Below are 19903 nucleotides of genomic sequence, written 5' to 3'. Positions count from 1 at the left end.
ATTGCAATAAAACGGCAATTTCATACTTTAACCCCTAATATTTTAAAACAGTCGTGAAACTGTAAACCATGCTCCCCTGAAAAATTTTTCGAAATGGCGCTTTCGCTCTTGCGCTACTTTGGAGAACAAAAATTTTAGTCGCTCTTGTAATATTATCTTTGGTGACGTTTCGTATCACCATTACGTCTAATTTTATTTTATTTTAATAAATGTTCAAAGTTTGATTTATAATTCGGGACTTAATCAAGTATAAACCATATTTTATTTACTTCGACGTTTCGGATATACTGCAACGTCCATGGTCTCGAAGAGACCATATATAATAGACGTCCCGAATTAAAAATCAAATAATGTGTGAAAATCGTGAGTTTAAATCAAAGTAAATGTTCAATGTTTATCGTAATAATTTGTTTGTCACAAGAAACGGAAACAAACCTTATACTTCTGCAATATGGTCGTTTGTTTTTTGGAGGACTAAGTAATATCTCGAATTCGTCTCGTCGTTCAGCTAATAACGTCTAGATGGCAGCACATTGATTGAAATTTCAATATAAATTCAAAACGGCGCACTTGCAATAATAGGTATTGATGGTATTGAACTTTCAACGATATGCCAACAGCGTAGAGTTTTAAATTATATTAGCAGTTCCAAATTTGTTATTTCTTTTTAAATTAGAAACTACGACCAATCGTTATCAAGATTACAAAGTGTTTCAAATTATAATGTGTGAATTTTGGCGACAGCGGTTCTGACAGTAATCGAGCCTTAAGGCACTTTCAATGTTTTTTTCTTCTGTAGTTTACACGCATAAATTAAGTTAAAATTTAACTAGCCATTAGTCTAGTGTCTAAAGAAACATCTGTGTGTATAGAATGCCGTAATATTTTTTTAAATACAACATGCTGTAGAAAATTATTACTTAGAAGGACAGTTTGGTGAGTATACAATGTGTTGATTTGCATTCTTGCCATACTTACAGAGGTTATTCTACACCCGAAACTGAACCCAAATCACTAAAAAATAAATGGAAAAAAAATTTCGTAAATTCCATTTTTCATTTAATTACGGTAAACAAATTTGATCCAAAGGTTATTGACTTGCACGGCACTTGCAAACATTTTGAACAATGACCTTAAATACGCAGAAAGAAACGCATTTTAGATCTATTTGGTGGTGGGGTACGAGTAGCGCCAGCGGGGAAGTGTCGTATCGAGCGCGCGATTGGTAGATCGAGCGCGCGATTGGTAGATCGAGCGCGCGATTGGTAGATCAAGCGACCTTGCTTCCCGTACTGCATCTATTTATCGCGCTGACGGGACGGCATATACATATTCTATTCCAGTCTGTCACGAAATGCCACGTGGTTTGGTATGTAAACAAGAGTTAGTACTGCAAAAAAGAACCGCTACCAGGTTCACCAGAACCTGCATGGTAATCCATCAAGTACAAGTGTGTGTTTATTATTATGGCATGATGTGAAACGTTTAGTTTACGCGGAGGATACGAGTGTCGAGGTTTCTGCTTTCAAAGTTGTGGAGTCTAATGTTGAAACGAAGCTCACGTGCGAATCTCTGCATAAGTGGTGGTGGCTCCAGTACGGAGCCAGTCACCAGCTGTGGAGCTAGGTACTTCTAGCAATAGTTTCATGTAACCTAAAGTTGATAATTACCAAATCTAACTTAAAAAAACTTTTTTCAGTCAATTTTTCTAATCAATGTAAATAATATATAGTAAATTATAACAATACTAGTACATAATCATAATTTTAAAAATAGGTAAATAAGTGATCCGAGAAAGATTACATATCGCTGGGTGAAGCGGGTGGCGAGGTCACTGCCCTTGCGTGGTGCATATAACTTGAGACAATTTTGCAAAACTTTACTAGATACAATTAGCCAGAAAATATAACAGAATATTTTTTTTAATATTTTTAGATGATTTAGCATTATTTCTATTATTAATTTTTGAAATAGGGCAAGTGCAAATCAACACACTGTATTAACTGATCGAACTCAATGAGTGCCCGGGACACACTTCTCAAACACTTACTTCAAGACAAACCATCAGCAACGGCATATGAGCCAATATCAACTTATGATTGTGGTTAGAGTTGATTTTTTCCGTCAATCGGCCACATAACGAGTCGGCACCTAAAACCAAAGAAAGAAATTAGAATTTTCAAACCTAATAATTCTAATTGTAAAACGAAAACACGAGGGAAACATATAATAGAATTAGTAGAAAAATCGAACGCTGCTTTAGTTAATATTAAGGTGAAGCCGTACTTGGCATCTGCTGGCGCTGCTTTTGATTATAGAAAATGCGTCACTTAGCACATTGAGGGTGTAATGAACGCCAATGTTACAACCGCCAAATAACATTGCGAGGAATGCAATTCGCGGTGTAACCCGTTCGTCCAATCGGTAATGCGATTAATCCGTCTAAGAAGAGTCCACGCGGCAAATCGAAGATAAGCTACGTTAGCTTCGTTCACGAAGCTGCGTCATGTTTTGATACTACTCGATACCTCCAATTAACACTACGCCAATTTTATTTTTTGGTCGTTTTCTGTTATTTTTGTAAACAGCCATATTCATTTACTAATATTATGTTCCCCAAATTTTGTGGAAAATAAGTTAACAAAAAATTGAAAATAAATATAAAAAAATCAAATTTTTATAAAAGCATAATAAAAACAGAACATGCCCAAAAATTAAGTTGGCGTAGTACCGATCTGTTCACACTGCGAACTAAGCTAACTGAGTTAACTGAACCATATAGGCTAACTACTCAACGTTTTTTTATGATGCCAAGTGAGAGGATGAACAAGTCGTGCACCTGGAGTTAAGCGACACGCCTGTCCATAGCAGTTGCAGTCCCACTCAGAGTTTTTTAATCGCAAAGATCTGATGGACACTGCCACTGCGCCTGTCACCCTGAGGCATAAGTTGACAAGTGCCATGTGCATGTAATTTCACCAGCATACTTGCCCTTTAAAACCAAAACACAGCTGCTTGGCGGGAGAAATAGGTAAGGTCCCGTTAAGCTAAGTAAACTCTGTCGCTACAGCGCCATATTTTCTTAAGTTAGCTTTGCAGGCAGCTATGTGAGCTAAGCTATCTTAGCTTCGCTTCGCTCGCGGAGTGGCCTCTCCTTAAGGGGATTTGGTTTAACACGTTCGTCGCCGCCTACAATTTTTAAAAAAACATTGGCTTATGTACCTGCTTTTGGTCTAATTTGTATATGTGTATAAGTTTTTTCGCTATATTTTATTATTTGGCTCTATTTTGGGATTTTAACAGTATAATTATTATTATTAACCACGCCGGTCACAACGCCGGACAGTGTACGTACACGTTATGTTCGATCGATGTTTACCTAAAACTGACATACGTTTTTCATTTTAGATTGACATTTCACATTAGCCACTTTTTGCTTACTTTGTAACTTTTAATTTGAATTTTGAATTAAAGTATTTTTTTATTCGAAACTTACAGCTGTACTTTTTTCTTCAAAGTCTAGAAAAGTAGATATGCCATCAAAAAGCCTTTAAACCAGTTTGCCACCGATGGCATGAACGAGCATCGCAAACATATATATGTATATGGGTATGTCATGCCGGTCATTTTGACCCATCACGGCGATGAACGTGTTAATGTATTGTTATGCAATAAAGTATATGTATATTATAATTTTGTCTCTGGACACATTCTTGTGATTTCGTAACATACCATCTTAAACAATCATATAGCCATAATACAGCGTAAAGCAGGAATTTCAATTAATTTAAGGAGATATCCTAATAATTTTGTTTCATACAAATCCATGCGTTCAGTTAGCCAATCGTAAAGGGTCACTCGCACGATGAATTGAGATACCTATTAATATTGTTAGAGCGTTTATAAGAGCCGGCACGTCATAGTCCTGATCCACTGGAAGCATAATACACATACATATATATACAAGAGTACATGACATTAAATATAGTATATAAATAAATACATAAATATGCTAGATAACCATACCAATTACATAGTTGCAAATAAGGTAGTTTATTGCTTCAATCAACTCGTATGAATTTGTTGATAATGAACAAGTTCATATGAGTACAAGTACATACCATATGAGGGTAATTTTTACGTAAGTTTTTTATTCAATTTTGGTGACAATTTCTTTTTATTTAAATATTTATAGAATATCCTGTGTGATATGTGATGATGTGTGACCTGAAATATTCTTTAATATCTCACGATGATATATTCGAGTAATTAGATAATAAAAATTGTCACCAAAATTGAGTAAAAAAACTTACCTGAAAACTACTGATGCCAATAAAAGTTTATAATAAAATACTTCTCAGAATAAATAATTGTAACTTTTTCATAAAAAAAATAACCGACCTCAAAAGTTTGAGGAATTACATCTATGTATTTGCCCAGTTTTATTGAAATCGGTTACCGCAAAATTGCGCGAAACCAGATTTATCCCCTAGTTTGCCACCCTTAAAGGTGGAATATTTCCTTCAAATTTAAATGGCTCCTACACGGAGGTATCCTCTTTCCTACAAAAAAAAAAATCATCAAAATTGATTCACAAATTATTTAATAGAGTTATCGCGTAACATATAAAAAAATACAGTCGTATTGATAACTTCTTTCTTTTTTTGAAGTCGGTAAAAAATATAGAAAAGGAATGTTCCTTTGTTGCACACATCAACGGAGTCTAGGGGATCACGCACGTTTTTGCCAACTACTGAAAATCAGGATTTTGTAACACCGATGGATTTTTTTTGCTCAATTTTATAATTTGAATTTCAAAACGAAATTGACCAAAGAAAAAGTTTTCTTGTATCACATAATGCAATAAATGATATGACTATGAACCTGATCATTAATCTGCTGTAATCATTGACTTACAAATAAATGGACGACGGGTCTAATACAAAACCACGAAAAAAAAATGTCCCAAGTCAACCTATTTAAACGTAGTGACATGTAAAGGAATATGAAAAAGCTAAAGCGTTGAATTTAAATTGTAATGTCGTCGCAGTATTGTCTAATTTTGCTTGCTTTGCTGTCAGTTGAACAAACGAAGACTAAAGCATGAATGACGCTCTATATACGATTTTAACGTCCTATAAGTTCGGACACTTTTTAGCGCGGACACGTCGTCCATATAATTGTAAGTCAATGGCTGTAATATTAAGCGTAGCAACCAACCTTTCCCGATAAACTTTTATGACGTTTGCGAGAAACTTATCTTATTTGTAAAAATGTCATTGGAAGGATAAATAAATTTAAAAAAATCGAATTTTCGCGATTTCAGAGGGAGTAATTTGGTACTCGGCCGAATAGCCAAAGATAATATATACAAAATATGGAATTAATAGTAACCAAATATTCTTTGCAGCTCTGGTGCTAACCCGACACCCAGTGATGGCACGATTTGTATACTCACTGATTATGTTTAATCATTTCGGCACGTACCTGTCTCATCCCCAATGGCCCAAACGAGCAAATCAACACACGCTGAGTTGGCCATCACGTTGACCTTAAACTTATTGACCGCGGCGTAGTTGCTTTCCCTGTCCTCACGTTCTGCGGCGTCGTGATGTCGGCTCTGGAGCTCCGTTTGGCCGCTTAGGAAGAGGCATTTTACGAACTCCTACAAGATAAAAATACATACATTATTATAATAGGTACATGCTTTATGTGAATTTCGTTGCTCTGGTATTCTGCCGTCCATTATCTAAAACGCGGCTAAGTGACAAATGGTCAAATATCCGTTTCAAATAGCAAAAACATAGAGTACAAAATTCTCTTTTAAGAACAGGTCAATTTAGTTAACGTATTCGACTTATCGGAACTTAACCCTAACGATGCATAGCTCAAATATCAATAAACAATTTCAATGTTCTAAAACTGGGTTATGGTTTTTATGATATGCCAAAATTTTTTTTATTTCTGGTAGTCCCTACCTACCGACCCGAGAGATAGAGTATTCCGGAGAGACTACGAGCTCGCCGGCAAGACCTGAGTATAGCGGTCGTCCGGGCCAAGCCCTCCGCCAATGATACGCCTTCACGGGCGTCTCTGGTGGACCCGGACTTGGGTATGGACTCGCTGGGGTTTATGGTGAGCTGCAGAGACGGACATGTTTGTCTGCCCCGTTGGTGTGTACAAGGGGCGTCTGTCTCGTGCGCAGCTAGCGGGTCTTAGTAGCGGTCTTGACGAGGGTCTAAGGCGAGGAGGCGCGCGGTGCGGGGGAGTTGCTTTAAATCGGAAGCTATGTCCGGATATGGTCACAGGACAAGAGAGACGCGGTTTTTCGGCGTCGGGAATTGAGCGTGCCTCACCACGCAGAGGTCCCGGATTCGATTCCCAAGCCGGAAGAAATAATTACATTTCTTTCTCTCGTGAATTTTGGTGTAATTTGTGGTTGTCTACCTATGTGTGTGTCCATGGCATCCGCGATACAGGCTTTACCTAGAGCGGGGCTATGAGTGTGTGCGCTATTTATTTATTTAAAATGTTTTATAATAAGTTTACCTACTTAGTTCAAGCTTGTAATATTCTACACGGACAATAATTGAACATGTCAGCCGAAAGAAGTCTCCTCTGGAACTTAGACTTCTCCAATAGAAAAACCATCAGTACAATTCCAAATTCGACTTTCGTAACAACAGTTATTAAAACCAGAAAGTACTTTGCTAAACTTAGCGCGTGTTGTTATATAGTTAACGGAAAAAAATTGTAAAAAAAAAAACTACAGCGATAAATGTTTCCGGAGTTGAATTGATTGTAATTTGGATACGTGTGTTTACATAGTAACGCACGTGACTACATCTACATGATGTTCAAAGGTCCATAGCAAGAAGAAATAAAATCAGGATTGAAATAATAATTTTCAAACCATACAATTTGTGTTGCAACGACGAAAGTGTTTTATATACAGGGTTATTTGTAAAAGACTAGTAACCTCGCAGGACTATATTACTAACAATGATGTTTGTGAAAACAACAATTTTAGTTGCATGACTTTTAATAATTCGTAAGATTTTACTTTAGATCGCTCTAAACACTAATAACTCTGTGCGGGAACAAAAGAAAGTAAGGGTCGTCGAGGAGGATTATTCCCATCTGATCCTCTAAAACCGATCCCCTGGAGGATCTGTTTTATTTTAAATTATTTTCTATTCCCATCGGATCCCCAATACTGGGAATCAAGAATAAATATTAATATGATAACCTGTTAACCTGGTACTTACAAGTTTATTGTTGGTAGGTCCTGTGGTACAGTCAACAAGAAAATGTATTTAAGGGTTGTGCTGTATTTTAGTTAGTTTATTAGAAATGAACAACATTAACTGTACTAATTTATATAACTGTATTAACTTTGATTTCAAAACTTCTTTTTCTCTTGACTGGACTTACCTCACAAATACCGTAAGGGGATCCATTGGGAGTTGCAAAATATAGAGAGGATCAGTTGCAATTTAAAAATGGCGGTGAATCAGTTTTGGGGATTAGACGGGAATAAGTCATCGGGGGAGACGCTTATACGTTTGAACTTACTACCCTACTACCTGTGGGCGCTGCCCTAAACGTCATTCACTTTTCCGGCAAGTCAGAAACCATTCATAAAACTCACTCTCTCTTGGGACGCGCTCCGCAGCGGTAACGTACCGTGCGCCACGCCAGTGAGGCATATAAAATTAACTTGTTGTTCACAGTAGACATTAGCAATAGGTGAAGTGCCGTGTAACACTTGAACAATACAGTGGATTGTCAAACGTAACACGACGTTTCCTTTCGTGTTACCCCGGCATTTCCCAAATACTAAATACAGGTCTAAAAATTGTCAGTACAACAAAAAAGTTTATTTTTGGTAATTTTATTACGTTTTTATAACAAACAAAACATCATAGTATGAAACTTGTCAACGAATTTAAATTTGACGTTTGACGTGACGAGCTGAGAGCCCGACCACCTTTGGTGATCAGTTACCACTGCGTTGAAGGTGTGCTCACGTGTCCCTTTACTAATAAGATTGGTTACGTGAGCCGCACCACCAACAGCGAAGTTGAAGCCGTTGCCGTAACCGAAAACGGTCCGGAAAATGTATATGTTTTGGAAAAAAGTCATGGACCAAAATTTGTTGTTTATGATGTTAGTAATATTTGCGAAGTTGTTAGCATTTTACAAATAATCCTGTATAAAGATAAAAAAGAAATATTGAAAAAAAATTTTGAAATTTTTGACACACTGTTTTTGATACTTTATGCCAACGTACTATCAGACCCTGTCATAAAACAACATTTGGATGGCGCCTAATCTTAATGCAAGAGCTCAAAACCTAACAAACATGAAAGTACAAATATCACATACCGTCCAGTATTCTGCTGCTGTTTCATTTTCTGGTACATATATATTTCATGTTATTTAACACATATTATAAATAATTTTAAATTGGAACACAAATTACCTGAACGTCTTTGGTAAAAGGTCCAGGCAAATCTTTTTGGTGCTGCAGAATCTCCCTTAGCAGTGTTACCATCACCAAGTTCAAGGTTTCTGAGAATGATTTATACGGAAACACCTAAAAATATCGAAAATATGAATAACACATTCAAAATTACATATTTCAGTAACACGAAGAATAACACTAATTCAATTTTTTACCACAACAACGTATCATATTCCCGGCTTACCTGAATCTGCCCAGACGCATAAATATCTTCTGCTTCCTCGTCTAAAAACGCCAGCATATCTTTAGTCAGCAGCTTCTTAGCAATTGACAAAATCGACTGTAAATACGTCACGAAGAATTGCACACTGTTTCTCTTTTCAGGAGATTCCGAAAACCTCATATACGGAAACTGATTGAAGCTAGAACCGTACTTGGTGAAGAAATATGTCGTAGGATCGTAAGGTACTGAATGATAGCTATGTAAGGAACCTCTTTTGAGAGTCCCTGTACCACTGTCAAGAGTATCGCTCCCATTTTCGACGATGTCATTCATTGGATTCAAATTTCCCGACAATGACCTTGGAATTATGGGTCGGAATTGGTTGAACTTCCTCTTCTTATCCAGAGTCGAATACTCAAAATATTGTTCAGGTTCTTTCGCTTTGACAGGACTGCTTGGTTGGGGAAATAATCTGCATAACAAAGGAGGATCAACGGTAGAATATCTACCCATGGACCGGGCTAAGCCAATCAGTATAGGTACTGTACTCTTGCATAATTGCAGCTTTGAAGTGTCTGCATCCTTGCGTTCTGAGGTCGCGATTATGGTTTTGCTCAAATTGGCCATAAGCTCGATCTGAGCTGTGATAATTTCTTCCCGGACTGATGGAGTTTTGGACGCCACATCAGAGAGAAGAGTGTTGAGGCAGAAGCTAAATTTCTCTGACATTGGTATACCTGAAACAATACACATTTTCATTGCATTTTGACTTTACAAATACAATTTCCTGGATACGTTTGAGCATAGGGACCGACCACCGCATAGGCATCGCAAAAGAGCGAACGAAATCTATCTAATCTAAGCGTGGTAACGATGTCTTCGAATCTTTTGAAGAATGACAAATTGGAACTTTATTTTACCAACTATTTTTACTAACTATTATTACTTATTGTATCCATAATCGTAAACGCTGTTGTCCCTTTCCGGATGATCCCGTACGCATTAGGTCACTTGTGGTCAATCGTATTTCATATTTTTTACATCTGGTATTTTTGTCAACACCCTTCGTTTCTCATTGTTACTAAGAATACAATTCTCGTCATGTAGGCAATATTTTCAAATAGTTTTATTTGCGTCACATTGAAGTAAATAGTTTGTAGTTGTTACGAACAAAATTAATAGCAAGGTCTTTAACAGACTTGACGCGCAGTGAAAAACATAGATGTGTCATATCCGCATATTTTTCTATTTCTGAAAATATCACCAAATAAAGTAATAGGATGGAATTTCACTAATAGTCATATTTTGTGTGACGGTTGGCGATCGCTATACGAACAAAAAAAAAAACAAACAAACGGACCTAAGGAGAATATACCTAGCAAATTTTTTGGATTTATTACTTAATTTTCTTTATATGTCTACGATTAGATAGCCTTTTTGGAGCTTAAAACCGTCACATTATAAGATCCCTACCTACACACATTACACATAGCACGATTTTCAATTAACCTTGATTCAAAACTCACTTTAGTTAAATGCAATGCCAATTGCGTGAACACTGCACTAGGAAGGTTATAATTTTGAATCCAATACAACCATAACGAGCAGTTGACATGAAATAATTATTCGAAATTATTATCAACGCGTCACATGGGGTACCTATGGGAATTGTTGATTTTAAATGTTATATACGACTGTTATACAGAATGTTTAAAAATGATGAACTAAAACTGTACATGTGCTTCACTTGTTGTAGAATCTACTATTTTACAATGCCAAGTGACAGGACGAACAAGTAGTGCGCCTGGTGGTAAGAGACATGCCTGTCCGTAGCAGATGCAATGGCACTCAGAGCTTTAAATTGCAAAGATCTGAGGAGCACTTGCCACTCCGCCCGTTACCATGAGACAAGTTGACAAGTCCCACACACCCTTACCCTTTAAAACCGAAACACAATAATGGTCACATTACTATTTAGCGGCAAAAACAAGTAAGGTGGCAGGAAATGTAGACGAATGAATTTTCAGCTTCTCGTATAAAGAGTAAAGTCGGAATTCGATCCGAGATGCATACAGAATCAAGTAACGTAACCAAAACTCAAAAGCCTCAGTTGCTTGTTTCTGGCTAGGGGACTTTTTATCCTATTGTCATCCCATTTAATAAATGTGTTAATAATCCAAACGGTTAACACTTGAAATAGGTCCTCAAAAATTTTAGTATAAATAATGAAGCCGATTGGATATAAAATCGAAAAATATTTAACACGGACTATTAAACGATAACAACGAAAACTATGAAAACTTATGTTAGTGCGAGTGACACCATAAACGATTATTGGCGTGGAGGATAGATTAGATTCAACTGTGTGAAGTTTTTCTTTTAGGTTGATTTGGATAGTAACAACGTACAAAAGCCACGGTAGATCGCTAAGTCAATGAATCTTGTTAACACGGGCACATAAAATATTATGTCCGTTTAATGGTATTCAAACAAGCAAATTCATATATTCCGGTTGATGGAAAAAAGCAACCGTCTCCCAATGAAATTTTCGATTCTTTTATTTTGTCTTGGGCATAAGGTCTCTCCTGGCTTTGCCAATCCGTCAATGAGGAACACCAACCGCATTAGAACTGCAGCGACGAATGCTTTTGGAGTGTCTACTTCTCTGAGTGCTAATGAAAATCTTCAGAGATATGTTTTATATTATTTTGGTTAAACGATAGAGTCACGTCTTATTTATCACAGACTCATGATGCTTCGTACTGTCCAAAATCCTTGTGATTTGTACATTAGTACTTTGTTCTATGAATTGGACTTAAATTTATAATGTGTTCTTTTGTTTAGTTATTCGTATATTGTTTGTGTATTATTGTTTACTGTGTTTAGTGACGTAGTGTTTATATCAACATAGGCACGTGTATATGAATTAATATTTTAAAATTCTCTTCAACCAGGGATGTTTTCTGTGTAAGAATTTACACTAGTTCTTGAGTTTTCGATAACATTAACATTATTATTTTTACATTTTAGTTTCGATGAACTAACAAACTAGAAATTGAAACATCTAAAACGTAAATAAATAAGTCACACCTCATTTACCTAAATTACATAAAACTATTTCAATTTGAAACGTTTATAAAACGATCATCATTACATACTTAGATAAAGTCTCTTGTTGAATAACGAGATTCGGAAACATATAAAATGGTTGAGTTAGGTGAACATGAACAGTATCAGTTTTGATATTACACAGTAAAAATGTACAAGCACTTTGCTGTTGTATTTGTAGCTCTAATGTTGGTTGGATCCGTAAGTTTTAGAATACATTCATGTAGTACCAGTTTGTTTCTACAAAGTCTGATATAGTGGATTTGCCATAATAGTCACGAGGCGATAGTGCGATTACCTATTTTTTTGTTTCCAAGAGCCTACTCTAAATTTTTTTCCCTGAAAATGTATATGATTGCAATAAAAAATAATATATTTTCATTTAACACGTTTTCCTTTGTTTCAGAGCACGCAACAAGGTATGCGGTAAAATATTCAAAGTTATTGGAAATAATGATATTTGATACTCCCCAGCACCGTATAATGATCTTTCAAGTATATTTATTATTTAACAACATACTAATAAATTCAATTGTTTCTTGTTCATCATAATTTTCAGGTGCGGATGGCAGTGCTGGTGCCGGTGGCGGCGCAAGCGGTATGTTGATATTATTGATAAAAACAACATTGCAAACAAAATTGGAAATAACTTATTATGATCATTCCATCTGATTGATCACTTTTTATATAATCGTCAAGCAGTCTTCCGTCTTCGGACATAGGCCTGCTCCATATTTCTCCAATTATGTAGCTCCCGTGCCACTGCATCCAGTAGCGACTCGCGAAAATTTTGATGTCATCCACCCAACCAAGTGGTGGACGACCTCTGCTACGCGTGCTGGCGCATGGTCGCCACTCCATGATTCTCCTAGTTCAACGATCTCGATCCATCCCAGCTACAAGTCCTGCCCATTTCCGATTCATTTTATCAAATTTGTGTACAACATCCCCGACCTTGGTTATCCGTTGTCCGGTCGAATATTCTCATTCGTTATCCGATCGAGCAATGTTAGGAATAACACTTTCCTTTCCTTCCATTACTCTTTCGATACCTCCAATGAATACTACGCCAACTTAATTTTTGGACCTGTTCTGTTTTTATTTTGTTTCTTTATTTTTTGTAACAAAATTCGTTTATTTGGTTTTTCGAATTTTGTTTTTTGTTTTTTTTTTTTCAAAAAATTCAGAAAATGTTTACAAAAATAACAAAAAATGACCAAAAAATGAAGTTGGAGTAGTGATTATTGGAAGTATCGTTTTGTGCGATTCGTAAGTTCTCTGCGGATTTCTTCATCAGAGTATTTTTGATATATGGATGTCTACAAACACAAGCAATCTTGTGGAAGAATCGTAAATCAGAACAAATTAGTACAAACAAAACACATAATATAAATCTTCAAAGTAAAACGAGGGGTTTGGATAGGGGCATTTACCCCGAGAGTCTCGGTAGAAAGAAAATTTGGAGAGTCTAGACAATTTTTTGGCATTTTCGAGACTGGAGACTGATGTTTTCGGCCTCGGGAATATTGAGACTTTTGAGATAGGTACTCAATGAAAAAGTTTTAAAAATGTACTAAATGTTTCTTTCCCGGGACGCGAAATTGCAGCGAGACTAAAAGTCTCAGTTTGAATATATCCCTTCTGGTTTAGTAAATACAAGTTTGGAACTGTTATAGGTGGCTTCGGGTTCGGTGGCAGTATCGGCGGTGGAGCGGGAGGTGGTGCAGGTAAATACAACACATACTTCACGAGCGATTCACATATGTCTCTTGGAGAAACAAAACATGAAGGACTAAAGAATGCTCCTTACGAAACTTTTGAGAAATGTACACTAAGGAACAATGGGACTTGAATTGGACGCTTTATAATTTTAGTTAATGTTTTCGAATCGTCTGTTATATAAAATAATACAGTATTTAGAAACTTGCAGGACCAAGTAAGGGTCCTTGCGGAACACCTCTAATTACGGGAAATGAAACTATTTTTTCACTAACTGCAGCCGTGAGTTCACCATGAGACCTGTAAAGACCCCATATGTTGGTTTGTTTCAAATATGTGAAATTTAGATCCGAAAAAATAGTTTATTTCCAATGTACTTAAAGCAATTGCGGAAACCCAAGAAAAATACACAAACACTTGGAAAGTGTATTACTGCACGGGCATTTATAAGTATTTTTTTCTAGGAGGGGCTGAAGGCGGTTTCAGTGGACAAGCTGGTTTTGGTTTTGGAGCAAACGGTGGTGCTGGCGCAGGAGGCGGTGCCGGCGCCGGTGGAAAGTGACGTAATAAGAAACATATTTTTTTATTTGATAATATAATAGTTATTAAGTACTACTACCATTGCGAAGGGCATCGCACTAACCCGATTTTTAGAAATATTTAATAAAATCGATATAAAAGACTTGACTTTAGACAAAATGTAGTTACAGAGTTTATTACACTAATTAGCATAGTGTACCTTACTGCCTGTACGTTTATTACGTACTATACACGTTTATTCTAAAGCTGGGAGACAACCACAAGCCAAAACAACGTGAGATTGGCGGATATTATACAAACACTCTATCGCGCGTGATACAGCAATCGTGCGCGACTGAACGCTCGGGTAAAAACTTTAGAAGGAAAAGGAAAAGACCGTGCGATTGCGCTCGTCAGCCGCGCACGCTATCGCGCAGTCCAACACACGTTTTTACACGGACGCTCTTTCGAACACGAGCATCCTGCGCGAAAAAAAAATTAAATTAAAAAAAAAATTAATTTTAATTTAGCTTAAAAAAATTCAAGCAGGTAATCGCGCACAATAGCGCGTGCAGGCTTTACCGCGCGCAATCCTGTACGCTTCTGACCACGAGCGATAGAGTGACTGTGTAAAGGAGGTCAATAACCAAAACCAAAATATCATAAAAAGGTGCGAATGACGAATATAGTTCAATGTAAATCTGTATTAAACTGGGAAAACTAACATTATGGATAACATTTAAAAAAATGTATGGTAGAATAGATTATGTCTAAAATCCTCGCAATATTTTTTCTTTTATAATTTACAGTTACACGCGAGCTACGGCTTTAAAATAAAAATAACACTAGTTTTAAAAAAAATATTGTTTTTTACTGATTACTATGGACCAAGTGACTTAAATAAATCATTATTATTATAATGTACCTAGTGGAATGGAATGACCGACAAAGCCGAAAATATCACGATAGGAACCCATACTAACCTCCTACTTGCATGAATTTTATTTACTTTAAATGTAAAATCAGAGCAGTTGAAAACTGTTCGTCCAGATTTAAACTTGTACCTGTACTTGTACTTTATACCCGCATAATTAATCATCATTCACATGATGATTGATCAAAGAAAGCAGCTGATGGGGTGCTGAACAACGACAGAGGTCCTATTAAATTACAAAGTTTTTGCCCTGTGAGTTGCCTCCAAACAGCTGTCTTTTGTGATGTAGGTTTGACAACACAGACTTTTCAAGCAAATCTTTATCATTGAATAAATCTGAAACAATTACACTTATAGCAAAAAGACTATCAGTACAATTAGGTACATATTTAAGACTCTTCATAGTTTTCGGCTTTGTCTGTCATTCTGTTCCATAAGGTACAATAGTAGTAGTGTGCGTTTCCTGAACAATATTTAGGAAACAAATTACAAATTCAGTAATCAGTGTATATTTAACCTTGATGAGGTTTGCTTCATATTCGATTTATTCAATATGTTTAATGTTGTTAATATGTTTAATTTTTACTCTTTACTTTCATTTTCAGATGGTACACAAGCAAGTCCAGAGCAATCCCAGTGTCAGTCGCTTCTCAATATTTTTTTATCATTTCTAAAATAACTACAACTCCTGTTTAAAATGTTCAAAATGTACAGACAGTTGTAATAATTGACAATAGGCAATAATTCTAAATAAACATTACAAAACCAGGACAAACTGTATTTCTTATTACTATTATTATCAGTGTGCAAGGCAGCAAGGCTCAATTTACATTGCTGCGGAACGGAAAATAAATTTTCGAAAGAAATTATACATAGCAGAACGAACTTATAGGGACGAACACGTTATGTATGGCCCCGGCCATGTGCTACCGAGCATTCATTTCGCGCACAGCTAGGGCGTCTTAGTAGCGGTCTGGACGAGGGCTGAGGCGAGAAGACGCGCAGGGCACTTAAGAAGTCGGAAGCTATTTCCGGATATTGTCGCAGGACACTGCGACTGGCATCTCCGGCATAAGCCCGGAGCGCTAGTAGAGGATGAACTAGACATCATCCGGTCCCTCCAGTCGTGTAGGTTTCCAGGTAGTGGAGAGACGCTTCGGCGTCGGGAGGTGAGCGTGCCTACAGCTCCGCCATCGAAGAAGAGATTTGGTAGTAGACTTTAGAGTCAACGGCTTAGCGGTGGCAACAGTTAAGCCATAAGCAACGGGAAGAGAGATTTTTAAAGGGATTTTAATTCTTTTTCCGCATTTTAATGGAGAAAAATAAATAAAACAAGTTGAGTCCTGATTGTCACGTTGAATTCGGAATTATAGTCTAATGCCAACAGTTAGTGTCGCCAATATAATTGTCGCTGTCTTAATTTTACGAAATAAACATCGCGTATTTTTATTTAACGAGAAATTATTTCCTATGTACTATTAAATAAAAACCTCTAGGTCGACTACTGATGTCGTTGCCGACAATACGGGGCCACCAATATTAACATCTGAGGTTAAGCAAGCACTAAAATCAGCTAAAATAGGAAGAGCACGAGGGTCAGATAATATACCTATACAGATACTCAAGCTGTTGGAGGATGAATATGTGGACGCCTTGACCAATTTCTTCAATAAAATCTACGACTCAAGAACTATGCCGAAAGATTGGCTCACATCAGGGGGGGCTACTCTCGATCTCCGTCCGACATCCGTCCGAAACAATTACTGTCAAATAAGTAATATTCGACAAAATTAAAAGACATGTCGGACGGAGATCGAGAGTAGACCCTCTGCATTCGTTACTCTGCCGAAAAAAGTTAAAGCTAAGAAGTGCGCTGAGATCAGCTGAATGAGCAACGTGCTTAAAGTATTCCTGTATATCGTCTATAACAGAACACGTCCTAAATGTGATGAGCAACTCGGAGATAGTCAGTTTGGTTTCCGATCGGGTATGGGTACTCAAGAAGCATTGTTTGCTCTCAACGTTTTGGTGCAGAAGTGCAGAGACATGCAGACCGATGTCATCATGAGTTTCATAGACTATAAAAAAGCGTTTGATCGCGTAAGGCATGATATCTTGTTGGAGCGCTTGATGGACGTGGGTTTAAACGATAAAGACATAAGGATCATTAAAAAATTGTACTGGAACCAGAGAGCAACTGTGAGAGTGGATCAATCGGAAACCGACGAAATAGAGACATGTCGTGGAGTCAGCCAGGAATGTATTTTGTCATCTTTGCTTTTCAAGCTATATTCAGAGGCAATAATATCGGCGGCACTCGAAGGACTGGAAATCGGGGTCAAAGTAAATGGAGAAGTAATCAATAATTTAAGGTACGCAGACGACCCTGGACTTAATAGCCTCAACAGAGCGAGACCAGCAAGAAATATTGGACAGAGTCAATGAATGCAGTGTGAGAGCGGGGCTGAATATGAATGCGTCCAAAACAAAATTCTTAGTTGTAACTAACGACAGAGACCTGAATCCCGGAATACATGTTGCAAGCTTAAATTTTGAGCGAGTGCGGATGTACAAATACCTTGCAACTTGGGTGAAAGAAGAATGGGAGTGCGACAGGAGATTCGAACCCGAATAGAAATTGCTCGAACTACATTGAAGAGGATGGAGAAGGTTTTGTGCAGCCGCAAACTGTCAAAAACGCTCCGAGTGAGGTTGCTCCACTGCTACGTCTGGCCTGTAAGGCTGTACGACAGCGAAGCTTGGACTCTAAAAGCCGACACCCAGAGGCGTCTTGAGGCCTTCGAGATGTGGTGCTACCGTAGAATGCTTCGCATTAGCTGGACCCAGAAAGTTCCCAATGCGGCAGTTCTTCAGAGCGTTGGGAGGGACCGAGAACTCTTGCAAACCGTCAAGAAAAGGAAAGTTGCATATCTTGGACACGTTCTACGGCACGAAAAGTACCGACTTCTCCAACTGATAATGATGGGCAAGATCGAGGCTAAACGACGTACTGGAAGAAGTATTGGTTGTGCAACATCCGGAAATGGACCAATATTGCCAGTATAGAACATCTGTTTCGCTTGGCTCAGGACAGGGAAGAGTTCTCCAAGCCGACGGCCAGCCTCCAGTAGTGGAGAGGCACTACATGATGATGATTAAATTACGAAAATAAACAAAATATTGAAAAGATATACGTAAATAAATAAGTTAAACTTAACTTTTAATCACTACAAATTAATATTTAGTCGATAAATTTGAAAATAATATTGTTTCCATTGCATCCGTGCAACTATTTTAAGATTGCTAAATTTTACATAAGAACAATATTACTTTAATGTTAAAGTGTCGTCATAGTACGAACTGAGTGAAAGAATAGTCACAAAGCTGCCAATAAAACATTATAGTTTTAACATTATAATAAGCTTACTTTATGCGCGTCATGGTACAAAAAGTCAATGTAAGGTTAAATTAATATTGTTTTAAGAGGTTGTGATAGGCCCCCAAGTCGTCCATTACTAAACCGTGGTAGTAGCTAAAAACCAAACCAATCTAGTGGTTTCTACGTCTGAAAGTTTCATTTTTTTTAATCTGCTGTGTAGCAACACTGAGCCGTTTTGATAATTTAGTTATTCGTGGACCCCACGGAAGAATAAAACAATTGAAGTACCTTAAGTCACGATAACTATCAGAACCGCTGTGCAACGCAAACTAAGCACTTCTACTGTGTTTACTGTTCTGTGATGGACCGCATTGCATTTTAGAATCTTGAGTTATACCAGAAAAGATACATTACAATATAATATACAATAATACAATGGTTCTGGAACTGTTTGTAACTATCTGTGTAGAAATGTTGTTGCGTAGGTTTTAAAGCATGTAAGGTAGACATGAAGCGATGCGCCTCTACGCGCTCGCTCGGCTAATTACTGTTTAGCTGACACAAAGAGTAGCTGGTCTATTCATAATCTCTCCTATACTAAGTTGTCTTATAAAGGTAGGCATCCACAGATCCGCAGCACACGCATCGGACGGATCGCATCAAACGGCTCCGTTTGTGGCAGTGCGTCCACTGTATCCGCAGCAATCGGATTGCCGACGCCACTTTTCGTCCATGGTCAGCAACAACGCGGGCGCCGAATGCAAAATTTAGCTATTTTAGACGGCCAGCGCGGCGCGCAATGTGTGTCCACTGATACGCAATCCGTATGACGTCACCGGCAAGCATCGGAAAAGTTGCCCCTCCGAACAACTACGTCGGCATTACCAACAGGCCGGTACGTGCGGTCTATCCGATGCGGATCAGCGGAGTTGTATGAACTTCGATGCGATCCCTCCAATGCGTGCGCTACGGATCTGTGGACGCCTACCTCAAATGTGTAAGCATGACACTGGCGGTTTATCCTTCTTTCTGATTAACTATAGGTACTTGAATCTAAAAACCACCTTTGAAATAGCATAGTTTATCGTTATATATTATACTTTTGCAAATTTAAAATGATCATTTAAATACATGCTATTCACTTTGTATGAAAATTAGTAGTAGCGCGGCTGCAGCGCCACAGTGACGCCACTGCAGCGCCTCTATAAGCATCTAATTTAAAGGTGCCCTTAGGGTCGTATTCTAGAACTCTACTCAATGCTCAAGTCAGGATTTGAGTATGATTAGCACTCGAAATCATACTCAAGTCCCTGCCATTAGTGTCGTATTTCCAGTGCTTGAAATCATACTCAGATCCTGACTTGAGCATTGAGTAGAGTTCTGGAATACGACCCTTAAACTCGGATTACGCGACTTAGTACGTTTGGCTGCCTGTAATAACAACTTAATAAGGAAACATTAGGCGCGATAAACAATGATAGAAATAAAGGTTCGAGGAAGAGCGCACGTGTCACGTCTGTTTACTATGACTCATACAAAGACGTACAACAATTA

At 37.6% G+C, this 19903-nt stretch overlaps 1 protein-coding gene across 1 annotated transcript in view; it reads right to left on the bottom strand.

Annotated features, from left to right (window-relative positions):
- Window positions 1–19903, bottom strand: part of LOC113225450 (phosphatidylinositol 4-kinase alpha) — a 72762-nt gene that overhangs the window by 43812 nt on the left and 9047 nt on the right. The window contains exons 4-8 of the mRNA XM_026457764.1: window positions 8712–9427; window positions 8486–8599; window positions 5488–5665; window positions 3880–3933; window positions 2051–2151 (exon numbers count right to left, since the gene is read on the bottom strand). Coding sequence (XP_026313549.1) covers window positions 2051–2151; window positions 3880–3933; window positions 5488–5665; window positions 8486–8599; window positions 8712–9427 — 1163 coding nt within the window. The remainder of the gene's footprint in view (window positions 1–2050; window positions 2152–3879; window positions 3934–5487; window positions 5666–8485; window positions 8600–8711; window positions 9428–19903) is intronic.

The sequence above is a fragment of the Hyposmocoma kahamanoa genome, unplaced genomic scaffold (assembly GCF_003589595.1).
Source record: "Hyposmocoma kahamanoa isolate Upper Pololo Valley unplaced genomic scaffold, ASM358959v1 160, whole genome shotgun sequence".
Lineage (NCBI taxonomy): Eukaryota > Metazoa > Arthropoda > Insecta > Lepidoptera > Cosmopterigidae > Hyposmocoma > Hyposmocoma kahamanoa.
The sequence above is the reverse complement of the archived record's forward strand: the minus strand, read 5'-3'. Positions and strand labels throughout refer to the sequence as shown.